This window comes from Acipenser ruthenus, chromosome 7 (assembly GCF_902713425.1).
Source record: "Acipenser ruthenus chromosome 7, fAciRut3.2 maternal haplotype, whole genome shotgun sequence".
Lineage (NCBI taxonomy): Eukaryota > Metazoa > Chordata > Actinopteri > Acipenseriformes > Acipenseridae > Acipenser > Acipenser ruthenus.
In genome coordinates, this window is record NC_081195.1 from 15,119,560 (window position 1) to 15,137,921 (window position 18,362).

The window sequence follows — 18,362 nt, forward strand, 5'->3', positions numbered from 1 at the left end:
TTCTCCTTAATTTAATGTGAAAACCTACTTAACCCACCGAAGAACACACAGCTTATTTAATTAAATACTTTTGGTAAGTGAATGCTGTACATGTGTCTGTATCTCTTTAATTAGTAATTTTAACATTTGCATTTAGAAAATCAATCTCTTTAACAATAACAATATCAATGTGAAACGAGCAACATGTTTGTTTATTTTGTAGTAGTGCTGTCTTCCCCAGTGCTACCCTGTATATATGTCAACAGTGCATAGTTTGGAACATTAATTTGAGATCATTTGTTTTTTAAACTATTGCTTATAGGCTAATGTTGCTTTCACTGGGACACTTTAAACCAGGCAAAAAAGTAACCTTTAATAGTTTGAATATTTTGTATGTAATAGATTTAAAAAATGTCTTTAACAGACAGACTCTGTGATAATATTCTGATTATATGCATACCTGTATAGCACATTCTTGTGTTTAACCAATGCTGTAATATTTTTTGTTTGTTTGTTATAAGAGATTTGTCCATTTGAGGCATTCATTTGAGGTTAGGATATTTTTCTAAACGTAGCATTCTTTTCTTACCTTTTTATGGCCTCTAGAGAGATACTGTATTTTATTATGGCATGACCATACAGACAAACATTTTTCATGTGAATACACCCTTAAATTCGACCTATTTGTTGTAACTTTTGCTTTATCTTTATAGCACATGCAATGCCTTCTTTAGTGGCAGAGGGTAAAAGCACATTTGAAGGATTAAGGATTAAAATAATGTTAAGGGATTGCTCAGACAATATTTTACCTTCGCTAATCCGCAACTAAATTGTTTCATGCAAGTTTTAAACCATTAATATGGTTGTATTCCTTTGACCTTGGTGTTGTAGACTTTCATTTTTACCACTTGACGCATAGCTGGATGATTATATACTTGAAATATAAGTAATAGATGTGTTTTTTATCAGTGTCTATACAAGGGTCACGTACACTTTAGACCAGTTCATTTAGAGTAGGTTTCTATGCGTTACAGTACCAGGAAACTATTTCTTACCAGTCTACCCTTCCTTCTTCATTCTAGATTGTGTTTCCAATTGCAGAAAGTTCCCACACCATGGCTTCTAAAAGCTGCTGCCGAACCTTCACAGCATTGGAAAGGGTTCTTATGGTTCTGTTTGTGTTGATGACAGGAGTGAGTGTGGGGCTTATCATCGTCATGGCGGTCAGCAGGAGCTCAGATACTACTGGTACTGTCAATGATTCAGTCCCTTGCCAATGAGGTTAAAAGCTCTAAGACTGATTGTGTAAATGAGCCTGGAATACCTGTGCTGCGGTTATTCCACTTGCTTGAGTAGTGTGTGGTCTCTGGATCGTGTCCGGTCTTCGTCCTTTCACAAGAGTGTGAGGTTGGCCAACAGTTGCGGTAATCGTAGACAGGATGCAAGGCAGGAAGGTCATGATGGATGGTGCAAAAACTGAACATTTATAATGAACAGCACAAAAATAACAAAAGGATAAATGTAAGAAAATAAATCGAACTATTAACAATGTTCAGAAATGACTAATATTTAGGATTAAATTGCCTCTAGCCCGAGGTAAAGACCCTCCCCACCCCTTGCTTCCTGGCTGAGTTTATATATAGCTGGCTATCTTCACCCCCTCCCTCCAAACGCATCCAAGTGAGAAGTACAAAAACACACATGTATAACTATTTGAAAATATTTCCAATGCACATCATTTCCATACTTTACATTAAACTGCATAAAGTGCATTTGAATGGTCATTTAATTGTTCTTTTCTTTAAGCTCATTCATTAGTTCTAACATAGTTCTCTTCCCCAATACTAAACTTTACTCTGCTAATAAAAGTCTGCACCGTTTCACTAAATGAATATTAGCATTTTGCTATGTTGACCAAGATTACTCTAACTCTTAGTTTTTTTATTTTCATAGATCTCCTGACAACCACTCCAGCTCCCCCTCCTACCGGTGAGTAAACTGTTTTATAAACCTCTGATTAGAGTACGTTACATATGGTTTTAATGTACATTTCAATATTAAAAGAACAAGTAGTTAGAACAGTAATGTCCCTTTCAATCCTTGTAACCACTGTTCAGGCCTTTTTTTTTTTTTTTTTTTTAAGGACCTGAGAAACCCAAGCCTAGTGAGAAACCCAAGCCTAGTGAGAAACCCAAGCCTAGTGAGAAACCCAAGCCTAGTGAGAAACCGTCTGACGGCTCTTACCTGATTGGTGTGGGTCGAGCAGACTGTACTGGACCTGTGGCAGAGGTTCCATTGGTGAGTGCGTGGGACCAATGGGAACCAAGAGATACAAAAAATTTAAAATTTCAACCAAATCCAGTAACACACTCCTGGTGTGCATTTTGTATTGCTTTCAATGCTAAAATAAGTTAAAATATAAACTCAAAGTCAATTAGTTTTACCTTACAGTTTGAATACGGATTTAAGCTCACTAGGATGCTTGTACATGGAGTATTAATATTAATATAAAGTGTATAATGTATGGTGATAAGCTGGCTGGATAATTATTTCTGGGCATGCTTTGGTATGTTTTTGTAGATGGGATACGCCAGTCCTGACCAGACAGCAGGAGGGATCCACACCCGCCTCTACAGCCGAGCTTTCATAGTGGCAAATAACTCTGAGCGGGTTGTGTTTGTTAGTGCCGACATAGGCATGGTTTCACAGAGACTGAGGCTAGAGGTACGAAGGATTCAGAAATTCACCTTTTTCATTTGTTACATGTTATATTCTATGTTACGCTGCAATAGTTAAAATATATATATATATATATATATATATATATATATATATATATATATATATATATATATATATATACAGACGTGCTCAAATTTGTTGGTACCCCTCCACAAAAAACGAAGAATGCACAATTTTCTCTGAAATAACTTGAAACTGACAAAAGTAATTGGCATCCACCATTGTTTATTCAATATTTAATAGAAATCAGACTTTGCTTTTGATTTTTTATTCAACATAATATTGTAAATAAGAAAACAAATGAAAATGGCATGGACAAAAATGATGGGACCGCTAACCTAATATTTTGTTGCACAACCTTTAGAGGCAATCACTGCAATCAAGCGTTTTCTGTAGCTCTCAATGAGACTTCTGCACCTGTTAACAGGTGGTTTGGCCCACTCTTCCTGAGCAAACTGCTCCAGCTGTCTCAGGTTTGATGGGTGCCTTCTCCAGACTGCAAGTTTCAGCTCTTTCCATAGATGTTCAATAGGATTCAGATCAGGACTCATAGAAGGCCACTTCAGAATAGTCCAATGTTTTGTTCTTATCCATTCTTGGGTGCTGTTAGCTGTGTGTTTTGGGTCATTATCCTGTTGGAGGACCCATGACCTGCGACTGAGACAGAGCTTTCTGACACTGGGCAGTACGTTTCGCTCCAGAATGCCTTGATAGTCTTGAGATTTCATTGTGTACAGATTCAAGGCACCCTGTGCCAGGCGCAGCAAAGCAGCCCCAAAACATAACCGAGCCTCCTCCATGTTTCACTGTAGGTATGATGTTCTTTTCTTTGAAAGCTTCATTTTTTCGTCTGTGAACATAGAGCTGATGTGACTTGCCAAAAAGCTCCAGTTTTGACTCATCTGTCCAAAGGACATTCTCCCAGAAGGATTGTGGCTTGTCAATATGCATTTTAGCAAATTCCAGTCTGGCTTTTTTATGTTTTTCTGTCAAAAGTGGAGTCCTCCTGGGTCTTCTTCCATGGAGCCCACTTTCGCTCAAAAAACGACGGATGGTGCGATCAAAAACTGACGGACCTTCACCTTGGAGTTCAGCTTGTATCTCTTTGGCAGTTATCCTTGGTTCTTTTTCTACCATTCGCACTATCCTTCTGTTCAATCTGGGGTCGATTTTCCTCTTGGGGCCACGCCCAGGGAGGTTGGCTACAGTTCCATGGACCTTAAACTTCTTAATAATATTTGCAACTGTTGTCACAGGAACATCAAGCTGCTTGGAGATGGTCTTGTAGCCTTTACCTTTACCATGCTTGTCTATTATTTTCTTTCTGATCTCCTCAGACAACTCTCTCCTTTGCTTTCTCTGGTCCATGTTCAGTGTGGTGCACACAATGATACCAAACAGCACAGTGACTACTTTTCTCCATTTAAATAGGCTGAATGACTGCTTACAAGATTGGAGACATGTGTGATACTAATTAAAGAAACTAATTAGTTTGAAATATCACTATAATCCAATTATTTATTATCTTTTCTAAGGGGTACCAACAAATGTGTCCAGGCCATTTTAGAATATCTTTGTAGAATAAGCAATAATTCATCTCTTTTCACAGCTTCTTTGCTTTATTCTATGACATACCAAAGGCATGCAAGTATACATGATAAAATAGCTTTTAATTTCATCACTTTTCAGGAGGAATGAAGCATTATTTCAATGAGCTGTAAGGGTACCAACAAATTCGAGCACGTCTGTATATATATATATATATATATATATATATATATATATATATATATATATATATAATTTTAATTTGTATGTTGATACATAGATACATTCTGTTAATATGTAACCTGCTATGTTATTTTCTTCTCTCTTACTATTCATGTCTCTCCTATTATAGTATCTCATTCTAAGTGGGTTGTTTTTATGTTTACAGCAAGGGTGACTAATGTGGGTGGAATGGTTTTTAAGAAACATAATAAAATAAATAATCACACAATAAAAATCGAAATAACAAACTGTAATCTTTGTTAGAAAAAAAAAAAGCAGTGTTTGTTTGATAACATCTCAGGTGTTGAAGAAACTGCAGAATAAATATGGGGACCTCTACAGACAAGAAAATGTGGTCCTGAGCGGCACTCACACTCACTCTGGTCCAGGAGGTTACTTCCAGTACACGCTGTTCATTATCACCAGCAAAGGCTACATCAAACCATCCATCAACGCCATTGTAAATGGTATTGTAAAGGTAATAGGCTACAGTAACTCATGCTGTAAATCACTTTCCTAGTGCCTAAAACATGTTAACAATAGGCAAGGTGCTGATGATTATTAAAAAGGAATAAGAGGAATAAGATTGATTAGGTATACTGTGGGTGTAATGAGGCCACATAAAATCACAGGAAATAGCATTAGTTTTAACCTGTCTATAAAACTTTTTACAGCTGATTGTAGACCTGCAATTTGCTTGCTGGCTAATAAAATAAAAGGCAAACTCTATTACAGGAGTCATTGGCTTGAGAATGTGGATGTATCATATACCTGACTTAAATATATGTAAATATATACTGTGTACTAAGTGATCTATGGTTAGTAGTAAAGCGTGGCACTGTAGACCCAAATGTTGTGGAAAAACGAGGAATTCAAAATCGGTTGACACAAACAAGAACACACTGTATCTTCACATGGTATTTGCCATCTAATTCTTGAAACACGGTTCCTGTAGTCTAAGTCATGTTGAGACATTTTATAAATGAAATAAGAATGTCTAATGCGAAGCTGGATACGTTTTACTAACAGTTAACTTACTTTATTATTTTGTCATTCAAAGAGCATTGATATTGCCCATGGTAACTTGAAAGCTGGGAGAATCTTTCTTAATAAAGGAGAAGTGGAAAACAGCAATTTGAATAGAAGTCCACATTCCTACCTTAACAACCCCGAAGAAGAGAGGAGGAAGTAAGCGGCTGTGGTGATTAATACAAACAATATCACACTTTACCTGAAAGCATGAACTTGTGACTTAGGCCCTTAACCTTTTTAATTTGAAGGACATGTTATCGTTATCTTCTATTTCTTACAGGATTATAAAGTATAGCAGTTGTTATCAATTGCAGTTGGCTGGCAAAAACTATTTTGATTCTGATGAGAAGACTCGGAGCTAGATTCATAGGCCTATCAAGAGGGGTCAGGGATCAACACTTTTACATAAAACAAATGTATCTTTGCTCATGAATAATCTGCATGCTTTGTGATTATGGGTTAATCATTATTTGCTAGATTATAGAATGTACTTTTGACAGCTATAAAGCTGGTCCACACCTTTTATGTATCACAGTTCAGGCAATGCTTCAGGCTATTTTTCAGGTTGCCTGCTGTCTCCTCAGTACCACCACATGAAGTCAGCTGACAGACGTGTGTGCTAGCAATTAGATTTTGGAACTGTTAGCACAAGTACACTCTGATGTTGTAAACCCAGATTTAGAAACGATAATCGGTCCTTTCTCTATTTTAAGGTATAAATCGAACACAGATAAAGAATTGGTGGTGCTGAAGATGGTAGACTCGGACGGCAATGGTCTTGGATTGCTGAGGTAGTAAACCATTTCAGTGGCTGTTGACATTCCAGTATTGAATGTCGCTCCTCGTCTGGCATCATTCTAAAGCCTTCTGTTTTGATTGGTTCTAGTTGGTTTGCAGTTCACCCGGTCAGCATGAACAACACCAACCGCATGGTCAGCAGTGACAACATGGGCTATGCTTCTTACTTATTTGAACAAGAGATGAATGCTGGTTCTTTACCTGGACAGGTGAGAATCTGATGGTGACTGCTTAGAGACCTGAACTGTTTTCTTTTACTTCAGCGCTAATAGGTAACAGCAAATTTACAGATATATTCAAAGTGTAGTTTTCATTCTTAGACAACATGGAAAAAAGGTTAAATAGAAAGAACATATACGGTACATATAGACCACAGGAGGAAATTGTCACCAATTACACAAATGCTGAATGTGGTAGATAGCGCATGGTTGAGGAACTGGACCACCAGCAGAAAGAGTACCTAGTATAAAAACATGGAATGTATTAGACAGCAAGATACAGGCAAGGTCCTGAGGTTTGCCTTTTGAAGCAATAGAAATACTTCTGAAAGCTAAAAATGTACAGTCATATCGCATTATCCTTCCTGCATTTATCATATTTACAGTACAGTATATCTCACTATAATATTACAGTACAACTAATATAATTTTCTCAGACATTCACAAGTTACCTTCATTTTTTAATATGAAGGGTCCATTTGTAGCAGCCTTTTCGTCCAGCAACTTGGGAGACGTTTCTCCCAACACCAAGGGACCTCACTGCATCAACACAGGAGAGTCTTGTGACAATATCAACAGCTCTTGTCCCATCGGTGGGGTGTGTATCATTCAAATGTCTATCATTTATTTTAAACTTAACTGTGTCTATAATTTATACAATTATATATTATCTATATTCTATATGTGGTTTTCTTGTTGCCCTGAGGTTGCTTGAAGTCCATCATAACATATTGTAATTGTTATCAATATTCAGTATGGATTAATAGGAACTAATATGCACTGAATTGGATAGAGACCCATCACTGAAAAGGCTTTAATACTAAGTTTTCGAATGAGTAACATTATTAATTATATACATCAGCTACATTTTCCCAGATAATACACTTTATACACTGTGTGATATGTTATTCACCAATATGTTTTGAAATCTCCATTTGTTTTCAAAAAGTCAAACATGTGCATGGCCATTGGTCCTGGAGTTGACATGTTTGAAAGCACCAAGATCATTGGAGGGACCATCTTTAATAAAGCAAAGGTAAGATGTGGATAAGTATTCTTTTTGTGCCATAAAATGTGTTACATAAATACTACAAAACTATATTATTCATTATACAACCGGACACTGCTTGTTTTCTATGCGGGTCAGCTGATCTGTTCTAACTCAGTAATGGCAAAAGATGGCACTGCTTACTGATGAAACACTTCACACGGGCGCTGTAGCCCTGCTCTCAAAGTCAGCTCTTTCAGTGGACTCCAATGATTATTTCAGACAAACAGAGGTTAATAAATCATTGGGAAAAGTTGTAGTATAATAGTGCTAATGACATTGGTGTGGTGTGTTCCTTGCTAATAACGAAACTCCCCCATTCAAACAACTGGCTTAGGACTTCCACAGCAATGCCCCTTAAATAAATCTCAATAATTAGGAATTACTTCAAATGCTGAATTTAATATTACAGTACTTTCGGTTTGGGACAAAGTTTATGACAACATACTTCTGTGCATGTTATGTCTACTCATCTATTAAAAACAGATTCTTGAACTATATTTTTAATTTTGGTTCTCAGTTTATCAGATTTTTCATTACCATATTAACAGTTAAGTTATGGAAATTCAGCACATAATAGAAAGCAAAACTAGTGTCAAAAAGATTTCTCCCCCAGTTGTTAATTCTCTTTCAGCTGGGCGCTCTCAGTTCTAAAATACCCATCAATTTCTCATCATAGCTGGTTTAACAGCTAATGCAGGGTAACTGCTGTCCATTTCTTGCATTGACCAACCCCTTGTCTCTCAACAGGAATTGTACAGGACAGCTCAGCAAGAGGTTACAGGACCTCTCAATGCAGCCCATCAGTGGGTAAACATGACAGATGTCACAGTGCAGCTCAATGCAACACACACAGTGAGTACACATCTGTGTGACAGGAAAGAAGAGAATGTGGGACGAGAAAGGTCGTATTGCCACATGATACAAACACCATCAATTAGTAACGGAAGTGGAAAACAGCAATATTTAAATGACATTTGAAGCTACTTGCTCTTTAAAAAGGTTCTGCTGTGGTAAGACAGAAAGAAATGCCTGGCCAGATAATGTTTGCAGTTTTAGAGATGGATTCCTGATTTGGCATTGGGTATTTTTTTCTCTCTGGTTGTCAGAGTAGTGACATTGTCTATAACTGTTGTTGAATTTAGGGTAAAACTTGCAAGCCGGCTCTGGGACACAGCTTTGCTGCAGGCACTATAGATGGAGTCGGTGGCTTGAATTTTACCCAGGGTACGTAAGTAGGCTAAGAAAGTCAATGCAAATGAGTAATGTCGGCACTAATCAATTATTAGCAATAGTGATTGGAGATTTTCTGCGTAGAAAAATAGACAGATAAAACAGCACTGTATATTCTATACTGTAGTATTGAATCAATAATGTTAACAGTGAAGACAGAAACAATAATAGTGCATCCATTGACTCTAGTGTTGTGATGTTTTCCATAGGGTCTGTAGAAGGGGATCCATTTTGGGATGGCATTCGGGATGCACTTTTAGGTTCTCCTTCAAATGAAACCCAAGACTGCCATCACCCCAAACCTATCCTCTTCAGCACAGGAGAGGTAGGTACTCAAAGGCATAACTGTACTGCATGTATAAGTAAATTGCAAAAAAATAAATAGGGATAAAATAGGAATAATGTTTGCATGACTTTTTAAAAACGGTGTCGTGTTGATTTTTCTTTGCAGATGAATGTACCCCTTCCATGGCATCCTGCTATTGTTGATGTCCAGATCATTACTATTGGGTCCCTGGCAATTGTGGCTATTCCTGGAGAGTTTACGTAGGTATTAAATTACTATTGGTTAGAACATGTAAGGATGAAATGCTTAAACTCCATGCTCTAAAGATGTCTAGCGGTAACCTTAAAAATAAATATTTGTTAAGTCTCTCCTTGGTGTTTTACATGCTTTTTACAGAGAAAAATGCAAAGACCCTCATGCAATGTTAAAACATGTACAAATCCAGGGGCCAAGGCAGATATGTCTATCACTCACTTTTCCAGCACCCATGTTGATTATAATTTATTTTTTGGTTCTAATGCATTTCAGTACCATGGCAGGGAGGAGAATGAGAGAAGCAGTCAAAAACGTAAGTCTTGGATTTGTTCACTTATCAATAGAACTGAACATTTTTATTATAACTGATGCGCTGACAAACCTGGCCATTTTAGAACTGTGCTATAGTTTATCGACTTGTTGGTCTTTTTGTTTTTGCTTTTTAATGATCTGTATATATACTGAGCATCAAAAGAAACGTATCACTTATATTTGAGCATCAAAAGAAACGTATCACATATTTGAGCATCAAAAGAAACATATCACTCATATTTGGATAAAATGCACTAGATGTGATCAAAAAATGCCAAACTGTGTCTCAGAGCAGGTGCAGTGACTTTTTATTGTGCTGACCAACAATTGACATTTTACTGTCTGAAGTTATGGGGGATGGGGATACTGTGAAAGTCACAGACTAGTAGCGTGTGTGGCCACCGTTGGAAGCAATACAAGCAGTACATCTGCGACGCATGCTTTGCACCAGGTTTCAGATGTTGTCTTGTGGAATCCTGGCCCATTTCTCTCGTAGTGCCTGGATAAGCATCTGCCTGTTCAGGGGTCTCCGAGCCCTAGAAAACACATGACGCCCAAGTTCATCCCACAAATGTTTAATTAGGCTCAGATCGGGGAATAAGGCATCCATGGCATGACTCTCACGTTCGTATTCTGCAAGAAAGCTGTCGTGACACAAGCAACATGTGGACGTGCGTTGTCTTGCTGGAATGTTGTCACATTAGGATGGGCTTGCAAGAAGGGCACCAAGTGAGGCCTTAGGACTTGGTCAACGTATCGCTGTGCAGTCATGTTGCCTTCAATCACTACCAGCGGAGTTCTGTAGCAACTAGACACTCCTGCCCAGACCTCCCTATCGATTGGTCTCTCGTACACAACAATTAGCGTATCGTTCACCATGTCCGCCATACTTGCTGACGTCCATCAGGGCAGTCTATGCAGAATCTCGATTGGTCACTGAAGAGGACCTGGCACCACTGAAGGTGAGTCCATCTAAGGTGTTGTTGGCACCTCATCCTGTTGCGACGGTGCACATTGCTGAGCACCGGACCCCTGTATGGTCGTCAGGCCTGTAGATGATGACTCTGTAACCACCTCCTTAAAGTTGAACTGCTGATTCGTGGATTGTTACGACCTGCAGTATCAGAGGCTGTTCGACTAGCAGAGCGAAATCGATCATGAAGATGCTGCATAATGATCTGTCGATCTTGGGCAGGTGTTGTGACTCTTGGTCTCCCAGTTCATGGCCTGTCATTGACAGAGTGTGTCTGGTTATACCATCTCGCCTGGTTTGAAATTGCTGGCTGTGAGCAACCAAGACGGCGAGCCACAGTACACTGCCCTAGTCCAGCCTCCAACATGCTGATTGCACAAAGGCGCTGCTCTCTTGACAGACGTGGGGTATTGGTGTTTTTTCTGTGATTTTCTTTATTGCTTTTATTGAAGCTTGCAATTCAACAGCTGAAATCACTCTAATTAATGTCCAATCAACTGTCTCACTAATTAGGTGATTAAGTGCATATGCTTCAGTCATAGTCACTCAAGTGTGTCATGGTCAAGGATGAATGATCGAGTGATTAAAAAGAAACCAAAAACATTTCGTCAATGTCCATAATTTAAATACCTGTGTCATAATAGTGATAAGTTTCTTTTGATGCTCGGTATATATATATATACTGTGTATATATATAAAATGTTTTACCCATTTAGATGCAATTTTGTATTGCTTTATAAGCTAGTAAAGATACACTGTATATTACACAAAAGACAAGAAAACAAAACAAACATTAGACCAATCATTAGAACGAATGCTTTTACCTTCTTGTTTATGAAAGCTTGTTAATTCAATCTGTAAATTAGGCTAGGTTCCTCTAATAGGCCCTTTCCCTAAGAAGGCTGCATTAGTTTGCATAATACTAAGGTTAATCTCCTTAACTGTATTACATTTACAACGTTTGGAACATGAGAGCTCTGATTATCCTTGAATGATATTAAAAACATTTGAACTGGTATCATTGTTTCTAGGAATTGGAATCTCGAGGGAGTTTGGGACAGGTGGAGGTTGTCATTGCTGGACTGTGCAACATATACACTCACTACATCACCACCTATGAGGAGTATCAGGTAACCACATTTAGTAGTAATGAACAATATAAAGGCAGTATTATAATGTGCTGCATTGTGCTGTATAGATTCAATTCTGTAACAACTATACAGTGATCTGTAAGTATAGTTTTTAGTTTATTAACAGCCAGAAACTAGTTTACTAATATGTTAAGAGACATCTAAAACTATTTACCAGATGCCTTCTTCAACTCGATCATAATTTTGAAGTGGGGTTAAATTAAAGGCAGTTTTAAATATGATACTGTAGTAGTTTTTTTTTTTATAGCATTATAAATTGTGTAATATATTTAAACTATTAACAAAAATTATCAATCTTTTTGTTCTGTGTTAGCAAGGCAGTTGTTAACAGTTACTAAAAAAACTATTTTAAATATAGCTTTTATTGCACTTCCCTTCAGCTGGGAATTGTAACCAAACATATCTTCCTATTGCAGATCCAGCGTTATGAGGCGGCATCAAATATTTACGGCCCCCATAGTCTATCAGCTTATATACAGCTGTTCAGCAGTCTGGCCAGAGCGATAGCCGAGGTAAGCACTGACAATATAATGGGTTGTGTTGCAGCAGTTTTATTTAGGGGGAGGAATTCACAGGTGTGTCACCAGGACCTTATTCTTACACTGATCCAAAGTGATACTTCTCGGAACACCTTTCTTCCATCTCCTATTTCAGAACAAAGTGGCCGACTTACCAAAAGGTCCTGAGCCGCCATTCTTCAGTAACAGCCAGCTGATATCTCTGTTACCTTTAAACCCAGTGGACAAAACGCCATTAAACACATCATTTGGAGATGTGCTGATCCAAACACTACAGTCATACAAACGGGTGAGGCCAAGGTCCTTTTAGATTTTAAAGGCATGGATGCCTTTTCTACATAAGAAAATTTATCTAAAGTCATATCTTCACAACAAGTTTCGCTAGACCTGCAATGTATAATATTTATCAACAGCTTTCTTAAATTAATAAATATGTCACACTTTTAATAAATCCTAAATTTCAATGAAAGTTAGCAGAAAAAAAAGTAGATATGAAGGGTTAACTGTTTAAATATCTGTTTTGTTTCTATGACTCTTTAGGGAGAAGTGGTTGAAGTGACGTTTGTCAGTGGAAACCCGAGAAACTCTGCTGACATGGTAAGAGAAGTCTTAGTATTCTGTTAATACCTCAGTACAGCCAGTACATTTCTAAACAATGTAATAAAACAAAAGAATATGTCACTATGGCTTTTTGATGAAACATCCTTTTTGTTCTTGTTTCAGGCTGAGAAAACATTCCTTACAGTGGAGAAGTATGAAAACATGACAAATAGCTGGAAAGTAGTACATACTGATGCATCGTGGGAGACTAGGTAAAAAGCACAAATTAGCACTCTGACAGGGTAGCCTCACGGCCAAGGCTGCTTACCAGCAGGAATTAGACCCAGAGACACAAAGCTCCAGTTTTAAAGGGCTGTTGCACACTTCATTTAACAAAAACAGACAGGAACAAATGAACAGGGCAAAAGGGCTGAAATAAAAGGTTAAAAAATCCCGAAACAAAACAAAATACAGGCTGGGTATTCGTCTTCACTATAAAGTTGCAATACAGTTGCAATAAAGTTGCAATACAGCCCTCACCCTTACCCGTAACTCTAGCAAACAAAGAATTTCTGGCTCTGTTTATACATGTACATACATTGTATCATAACATTTAACTCTAGGGTTACACAGTGAACATGTTCTGTTTCCCATTAAACCGAATTTCTGCACAACAGATTCTGCTCAGTTTGGTACCAGTGCTGGAATCTCATAGAAAGACGAAAGCTCACGCATTTGTAAACAGCTTTCCCTGAACCCAGTGTAATTGTACAGGGTAAAGAGTTTCATCTAAGTACATGGAGAATGTGTTTGAAGTTCATCTGTTTATGATTCACAGTTTGGCAATGCAGCAATGCAGTCCCTCCCTGGTACTGTGTGTTCAATCAGTTCAATGACTATCCACTCCCATGCATGTACTTTAGGTAGAAGGTCAGAGAAGAATGCAAATGCCAAACCTCTCACCAGACCAGACAACCACAAGTCAACTAAGTTCAACAAACAAGGCTTGTTATGAAACCATCCCTGTTTTAGACAGTGAAGATACCAGAGACAGCTTAGGGTTACACCTTTGAGAGAATAGGGTTACACCTTTGAGAGAAGAATGCTATTTTGCCTACACAATTGCAGGGACTCCTTCCATCTCTTTCATTATTCTAAAATGAATAATAATTTTTGCTGCTTTTCAATTCACAGAGCACAAAAAAAACAGTACTGCTTGTGATGATACAGTTGCTTTCAAATAAAGAGGTCCAAATCATTTAAATTAATAAAATAAAATGTTGTTCCCCAGATCCACTAAAGAAAGAACATTTCGCTCAGCTCTACCTAATATCATTTCCCCACCTAATATACCTTGGCCTAATTGAATTCAACCTTTAAATGCATTGTTCTGTTAAACATTTTAAATCTCCACTAGAAGGCCACCAAAGCAAGTAACATGCTCCATTAAGGACATTGAGAAATATGTACTGCTGAAATGTTTGTTATTGAATTTGCTGAATTTATTTTAGTACTACACAGTCATGCTGCTGTTAACTGAAGACACGGCTGAGCTGTGCTGAGTTCTATTTAATTTTCCAATTTGGCAAAAAGCCGTCCAGCCGAACATTGGTGTGATGTTTCCCTGATTAAATGTGTATACTGAATCCATTATTTGTAAATTTCATTGTGAGCATTCTTCACAAACAGATTCCACTGGATTAAAGGGACAGGTGGTCAGAGCAATGTCACAGTGGAATGGCATGTCCCCAGCACCGCTCACCCTGGCACGTACAGGATACAGCATTTTGGTCATTACAAAGAACGACCAAGCTTTCCTCCGGTAATGAAACCTTATGAAGGGTCATCTGGAAGTTTTGAGATCTACAACTGAAACCCTAAAGGAGTCAGTGTCAGTGACTTAGATTGATGAGGTTGTACTACAAACCCCATTTTCTGTCATTCATTCCTCAATGCTTTCTGCTTGTATTCTAATCTAAATTGATTCATACACATAATGGTACTTTTGACAGTGGAGAAAAATTGTTGTAAAAATGTAATAAAAATGTTGATGTAGATGTGCCCTAGATACAACTGAATTTGGGGTGGCCTTAAATATGCATACACTGACTTTACAAGATGTCTGCCTTCAGAAAATGTACCCAAGAATAAATAAAATCCTGCAAAGCATATTGTCAGTTTTATTTGGAAATACAAACTCTAAAATACATGTACATCTAAATTGAATGGGAAACTTTTTAAAACAAAACATTTAAAAACGTTTAACATGTGCATAAAAAAATGTTTTTTTTTTTTGAATAATAAACTCAGAACATTGTGTTGTTTTGCACTGCCAGTGTTTTCCTCGAGTGTGTTTTAACGTTGTTTAAATTGTTTTTATTTCTTAGCAGACGTCCTTATCCAGGGCGACTTACAATTGTTACAAGATATCACATTATTTTTACATACAATTACATTATTTTTTACACATTATTTTTACATACAATTACCCATTTATACAGTTGGGTTTTTACTGGAGCAATCTAGGTAAAGTACCTTGCTCAAGGGTACAGCAGCAGTGTCCCCCACTTGGGATTGAACCCACGACCCTCCGGTCCAGAGTCCTAACCACTACTCCACACTGCTGCCCTCATTGAAACACGTGGTAATCTGCGTTAAGGGTTTAGCGGGGTCAATAATTAATTAGGAGTATTTCATGCACACTACGTTTCAGAGGGTCGGTGGCATCCATTTACTGCAGCAAGAAGTGACCCAATGCTGGACTAGTAATACGATGCAGGTGATTTGTTTTGATTAATTATTATTTCTTGCGGTGTAATGATATTGTGTGATTGATTTTATTTAGGAAACCTTATACTTTAATTAAACAGTAGGCTATGTAATTGCAACTATTCACTATTTTCATTTTTACCTAAAATGCAACAAACTTCACATTATAGGTCCCTTACAGCATAATAAAGGATGTCACTTGCTCAAAAAAACAAAGGTCATTAAAAGCTACCACTAGGCCTTGCTGCATCCCCACTGTCGAGTAGACCCTGCCAGCCGAGCCCGACCACTGCGATGAGTCGGGCCGTGTAAACAACAGCGGTAGCGTATGTCAACCACCAGGGAGGCCTAAGGTCCCCAGGGTTGCATTGCATAGCTTTTACGCTGTTGATATGGACTCAGAGGAACCTGCTGTCCATGCGGGCGACGCACATTCCAGGAGAGGTGAACTGAGTAGCGGACCTTCTCTCCAGGAGCAGCCCGCATCCGTCGGAGTGGCGACTCCACCCGCAGACGGTGGAGCGCATTTGGGAACGGTTCGGGAAGGTGCAGGTCGATCTCTTCGCCTCAGCAGAGATGACACATTGCCCCCTGTGGTACTCCCTTCACCACTTAGGCGGTCCTCTCGGCGTAGATGCCCTAGCGTACGAATGGCCCAAAGCGTTTTTGTACGCTTTCCCGCTTATAGCGCTGCTCCTGGCTTTTCTAGAAAAAGTCAGGTTAGAGAAAGTGTCCGTTCTCCTATTGGCTCCCAAGTGCCCCAGGAGAATATGGTTTTTGACCCTGTGCCAGCTGTTGCACGGCCAGCCCTGGGAGATTTCACTTCGTTTGGATCTCCTCAGTCAGGCGAAATGCTCTCTTTGGCACCCGGAACCAGGCAAGTTCCAACTATGGGTCTGGCCTCTGAAAGGAACCATTGGCTAGCCCTAGAGCTATCGAACGCGGTTGTGGGTATGATGCAGAGCGCTAGGAAGGACTCCACTAGATCTTTGTATACCTATAAGTGGAAGTATTTTCAAGCTTGGTGTCTGGCTAGAAACCATGACCCCATCACTTGCCCTATGCCAGTCATGTTGCAGTTCCTGCAAGAACTGCTTGATGCTGGAAGATCACCTTCCACCTTGAAGGTGTATTTAGCGGCTATCTCTGCTTGCCATGCCCCCATAGATGTCTCCGTGTGCACATTTTTTGGCTACTTGTTTCCTTAAAGGGGCACACCGATTACGCCCTCCTAGGAGGATTGTTCTCCCCGAATGGAGCCTTAATATTGTACTAGAGGTTCTCACGAAGGCCCCATTTGAGCCCTTACACTCCATAGAGCTGAAGTACCTGTCTATGAAGACAGCCTTCCTCTTAGCTATCACCTCCGCTAAGTGGATCAGTGAGCTGCAGGCGCTGTCTGTGCACAGCTCCTGCATGCGTATTTGGGAGGATGGCAGCAGGGTGTCGCTGCGCACCAACCCCGCTTTCCTCCCCAAGGTGATTACAGCTTTCCACTGTGGAACTGGAGTCTTTTCATCCACCTCTGTTTGCTTCAACGGAGGATGAGAGATTGAATTTCCTCTGCCCAGTGCAGGCATTGAGATGCTTTGTGCATAGGACAAGAGCTCTGTGTCAATCTGACCAGCTCTGTCTGTCACGGAACACGGACCCTAGGACAGCCGCTCTCTAAGCAGCGTCTGTCACACTGGATTGTGGACACAGTCTCGACTGCGTATAATGGTGATGACTTGCTCTCACTTGGTAGGGTAGCCACACACTCAACTAGAGGGTTGGATACATCTTGGGCCCTTTTCAAAGGTGCCTCGATGTCTGACATTTGTGCTGTGGCTAGCTGGGCTATGTCGCATGCTTTCTCCAGGTTCTACCGTATTAATGTGGTAGTCCCTGCCTTGCCTTCTGTAGGCACAAGGTTCCTTGAGGGTGTAAGTTCACACCGCTAACCTCTGGGTTAGACAGTGCTTGTGCGTCCCTCATATGCTGCCGTTCCTTCTCCCTCGCAACGGTTTTGGTATACATTATCCCATACATAATGTAGTGGTGGTCATCTTCGAATTGAAGGGGAACGATAGATCTTCCTGCGAGTGACGGTTTTATCCCCTCGGTAGTTTTATCCCCCAGGAAGGGGCCTTCGGCAGCTCTGGTATAGAGAGCTCAGCAATACCTAACTGAAGGGCAGGAATATCCCATACCTAATGTAGTGGTGGTCGTCTTCTCTTTCAGGGAACCAGGGTTACGGTAAGTAACCTAACGTTTGTATAGCAAAACACCCTTGTCTTTGTTCTCTGTTACTACAGTAGCTACAGTGTAGCAATAGGTTATGATGATTTCATTCAATCAGTGTTATAGAAATAAAATTTTAAAAAAAATAAAACATTTTCACAAGGTTTTTTGGATTTGTTATGCTAATATCACATAAAAAGTAGTTTATGTTTTCGACGTCAACTTAGTTTAAAAATATGTAGCATTTATTTATTTAATTTAACGGACACCAGCATTTTATGTAGGTCATGTGTTGACCTAGAGGTATTAAACTGGCGTATTTTGTTATGTGAACATTAAGAAAACAATAATGCTATAACATTAAAATGTACACAAAAAACTAACAGTAAACTAACAAAATCATTCATTACAGGTGATGTCGTAGGTGCAAATTGAAACTAAACAATTGACAAAACAAGCAATCAAACGATGAGTGAATTACTCATACTTGACAAACTTCGAGGCTCGATGCAAGA

General features: G+C 39.0%; 1 protein-coding gene across 1 annotated transcript; it reads left to right on the forward strand.

Annotated features, from left to right (window-relative positions):
- Positions 1-1,069: 1,069 nt before the first annotated feature.
- On the forward strand, positions 1,070-15,274 carry asah2 (N-acylsphingosine amidohydrolase 2). The gene is made up of 21 exons (XM_059026441.1): positions 1,070-1,227; positions 1,933-1,968; positions 2,123-2,277; positions 2,560-2,703; positions 4,793-4,969; positions 5,552-5,679; positions 6,237-6,314; positions 6,410-6,530; positions 7,012-7,137; positions 7,489-7,575; positions 8,338-8,442; positions 8,733-8,814; positions 9,030-9,145; positions 9,272-9,366; positions 9,635-9,674; positions 11,678-11,776; positions 12,214-12,309; positions 12,452-12,604; positions 12,856-12,912; positions 13,039-13,127; positions 14,545-15,274. Exons 1-21 carry the CDS (start codon positions 1,095-1,097, stop codon positions 14,726-14,728), a joined length of 2,301 nt encoding a protein of 766 aa, XP_058882424.1. The 5' UTR covers positions 1,070-1,094; the 3' UTR covers positions 14,729-15,274.
- The last annotated feature ends 3,088 nt before the right edge of the window (positions 15,275-18,362 follow it).

What these genes read in the sequence shown, in the direction of transcription:
- asah2 (XM_059026441.1), top strand. Translation starts at nt 1,095, where the DNA reads ATGGCTTCTAAAAGCTGCTGCCGAACCTTCACAGCATTGGAAAGGGTT. An exon ending in CCCGAAGAAGAGAGGAGGAA is followed by an intron (nt 5,680 to 6,236) that starts GTAAGCGGCTGT and finishes CTCTATTTTAAG; the next exon opens with GTATAAATCGAACACAGATA. An exon ending in CCACCTATGAGGAGTATCAG is followed by an intron (nt 11,777 to 12,213) that starts GTAACCACATTT and finishes TTCCTATTGCAG; the next exon opens with ATCCAGCGTTATGAGGCGGC.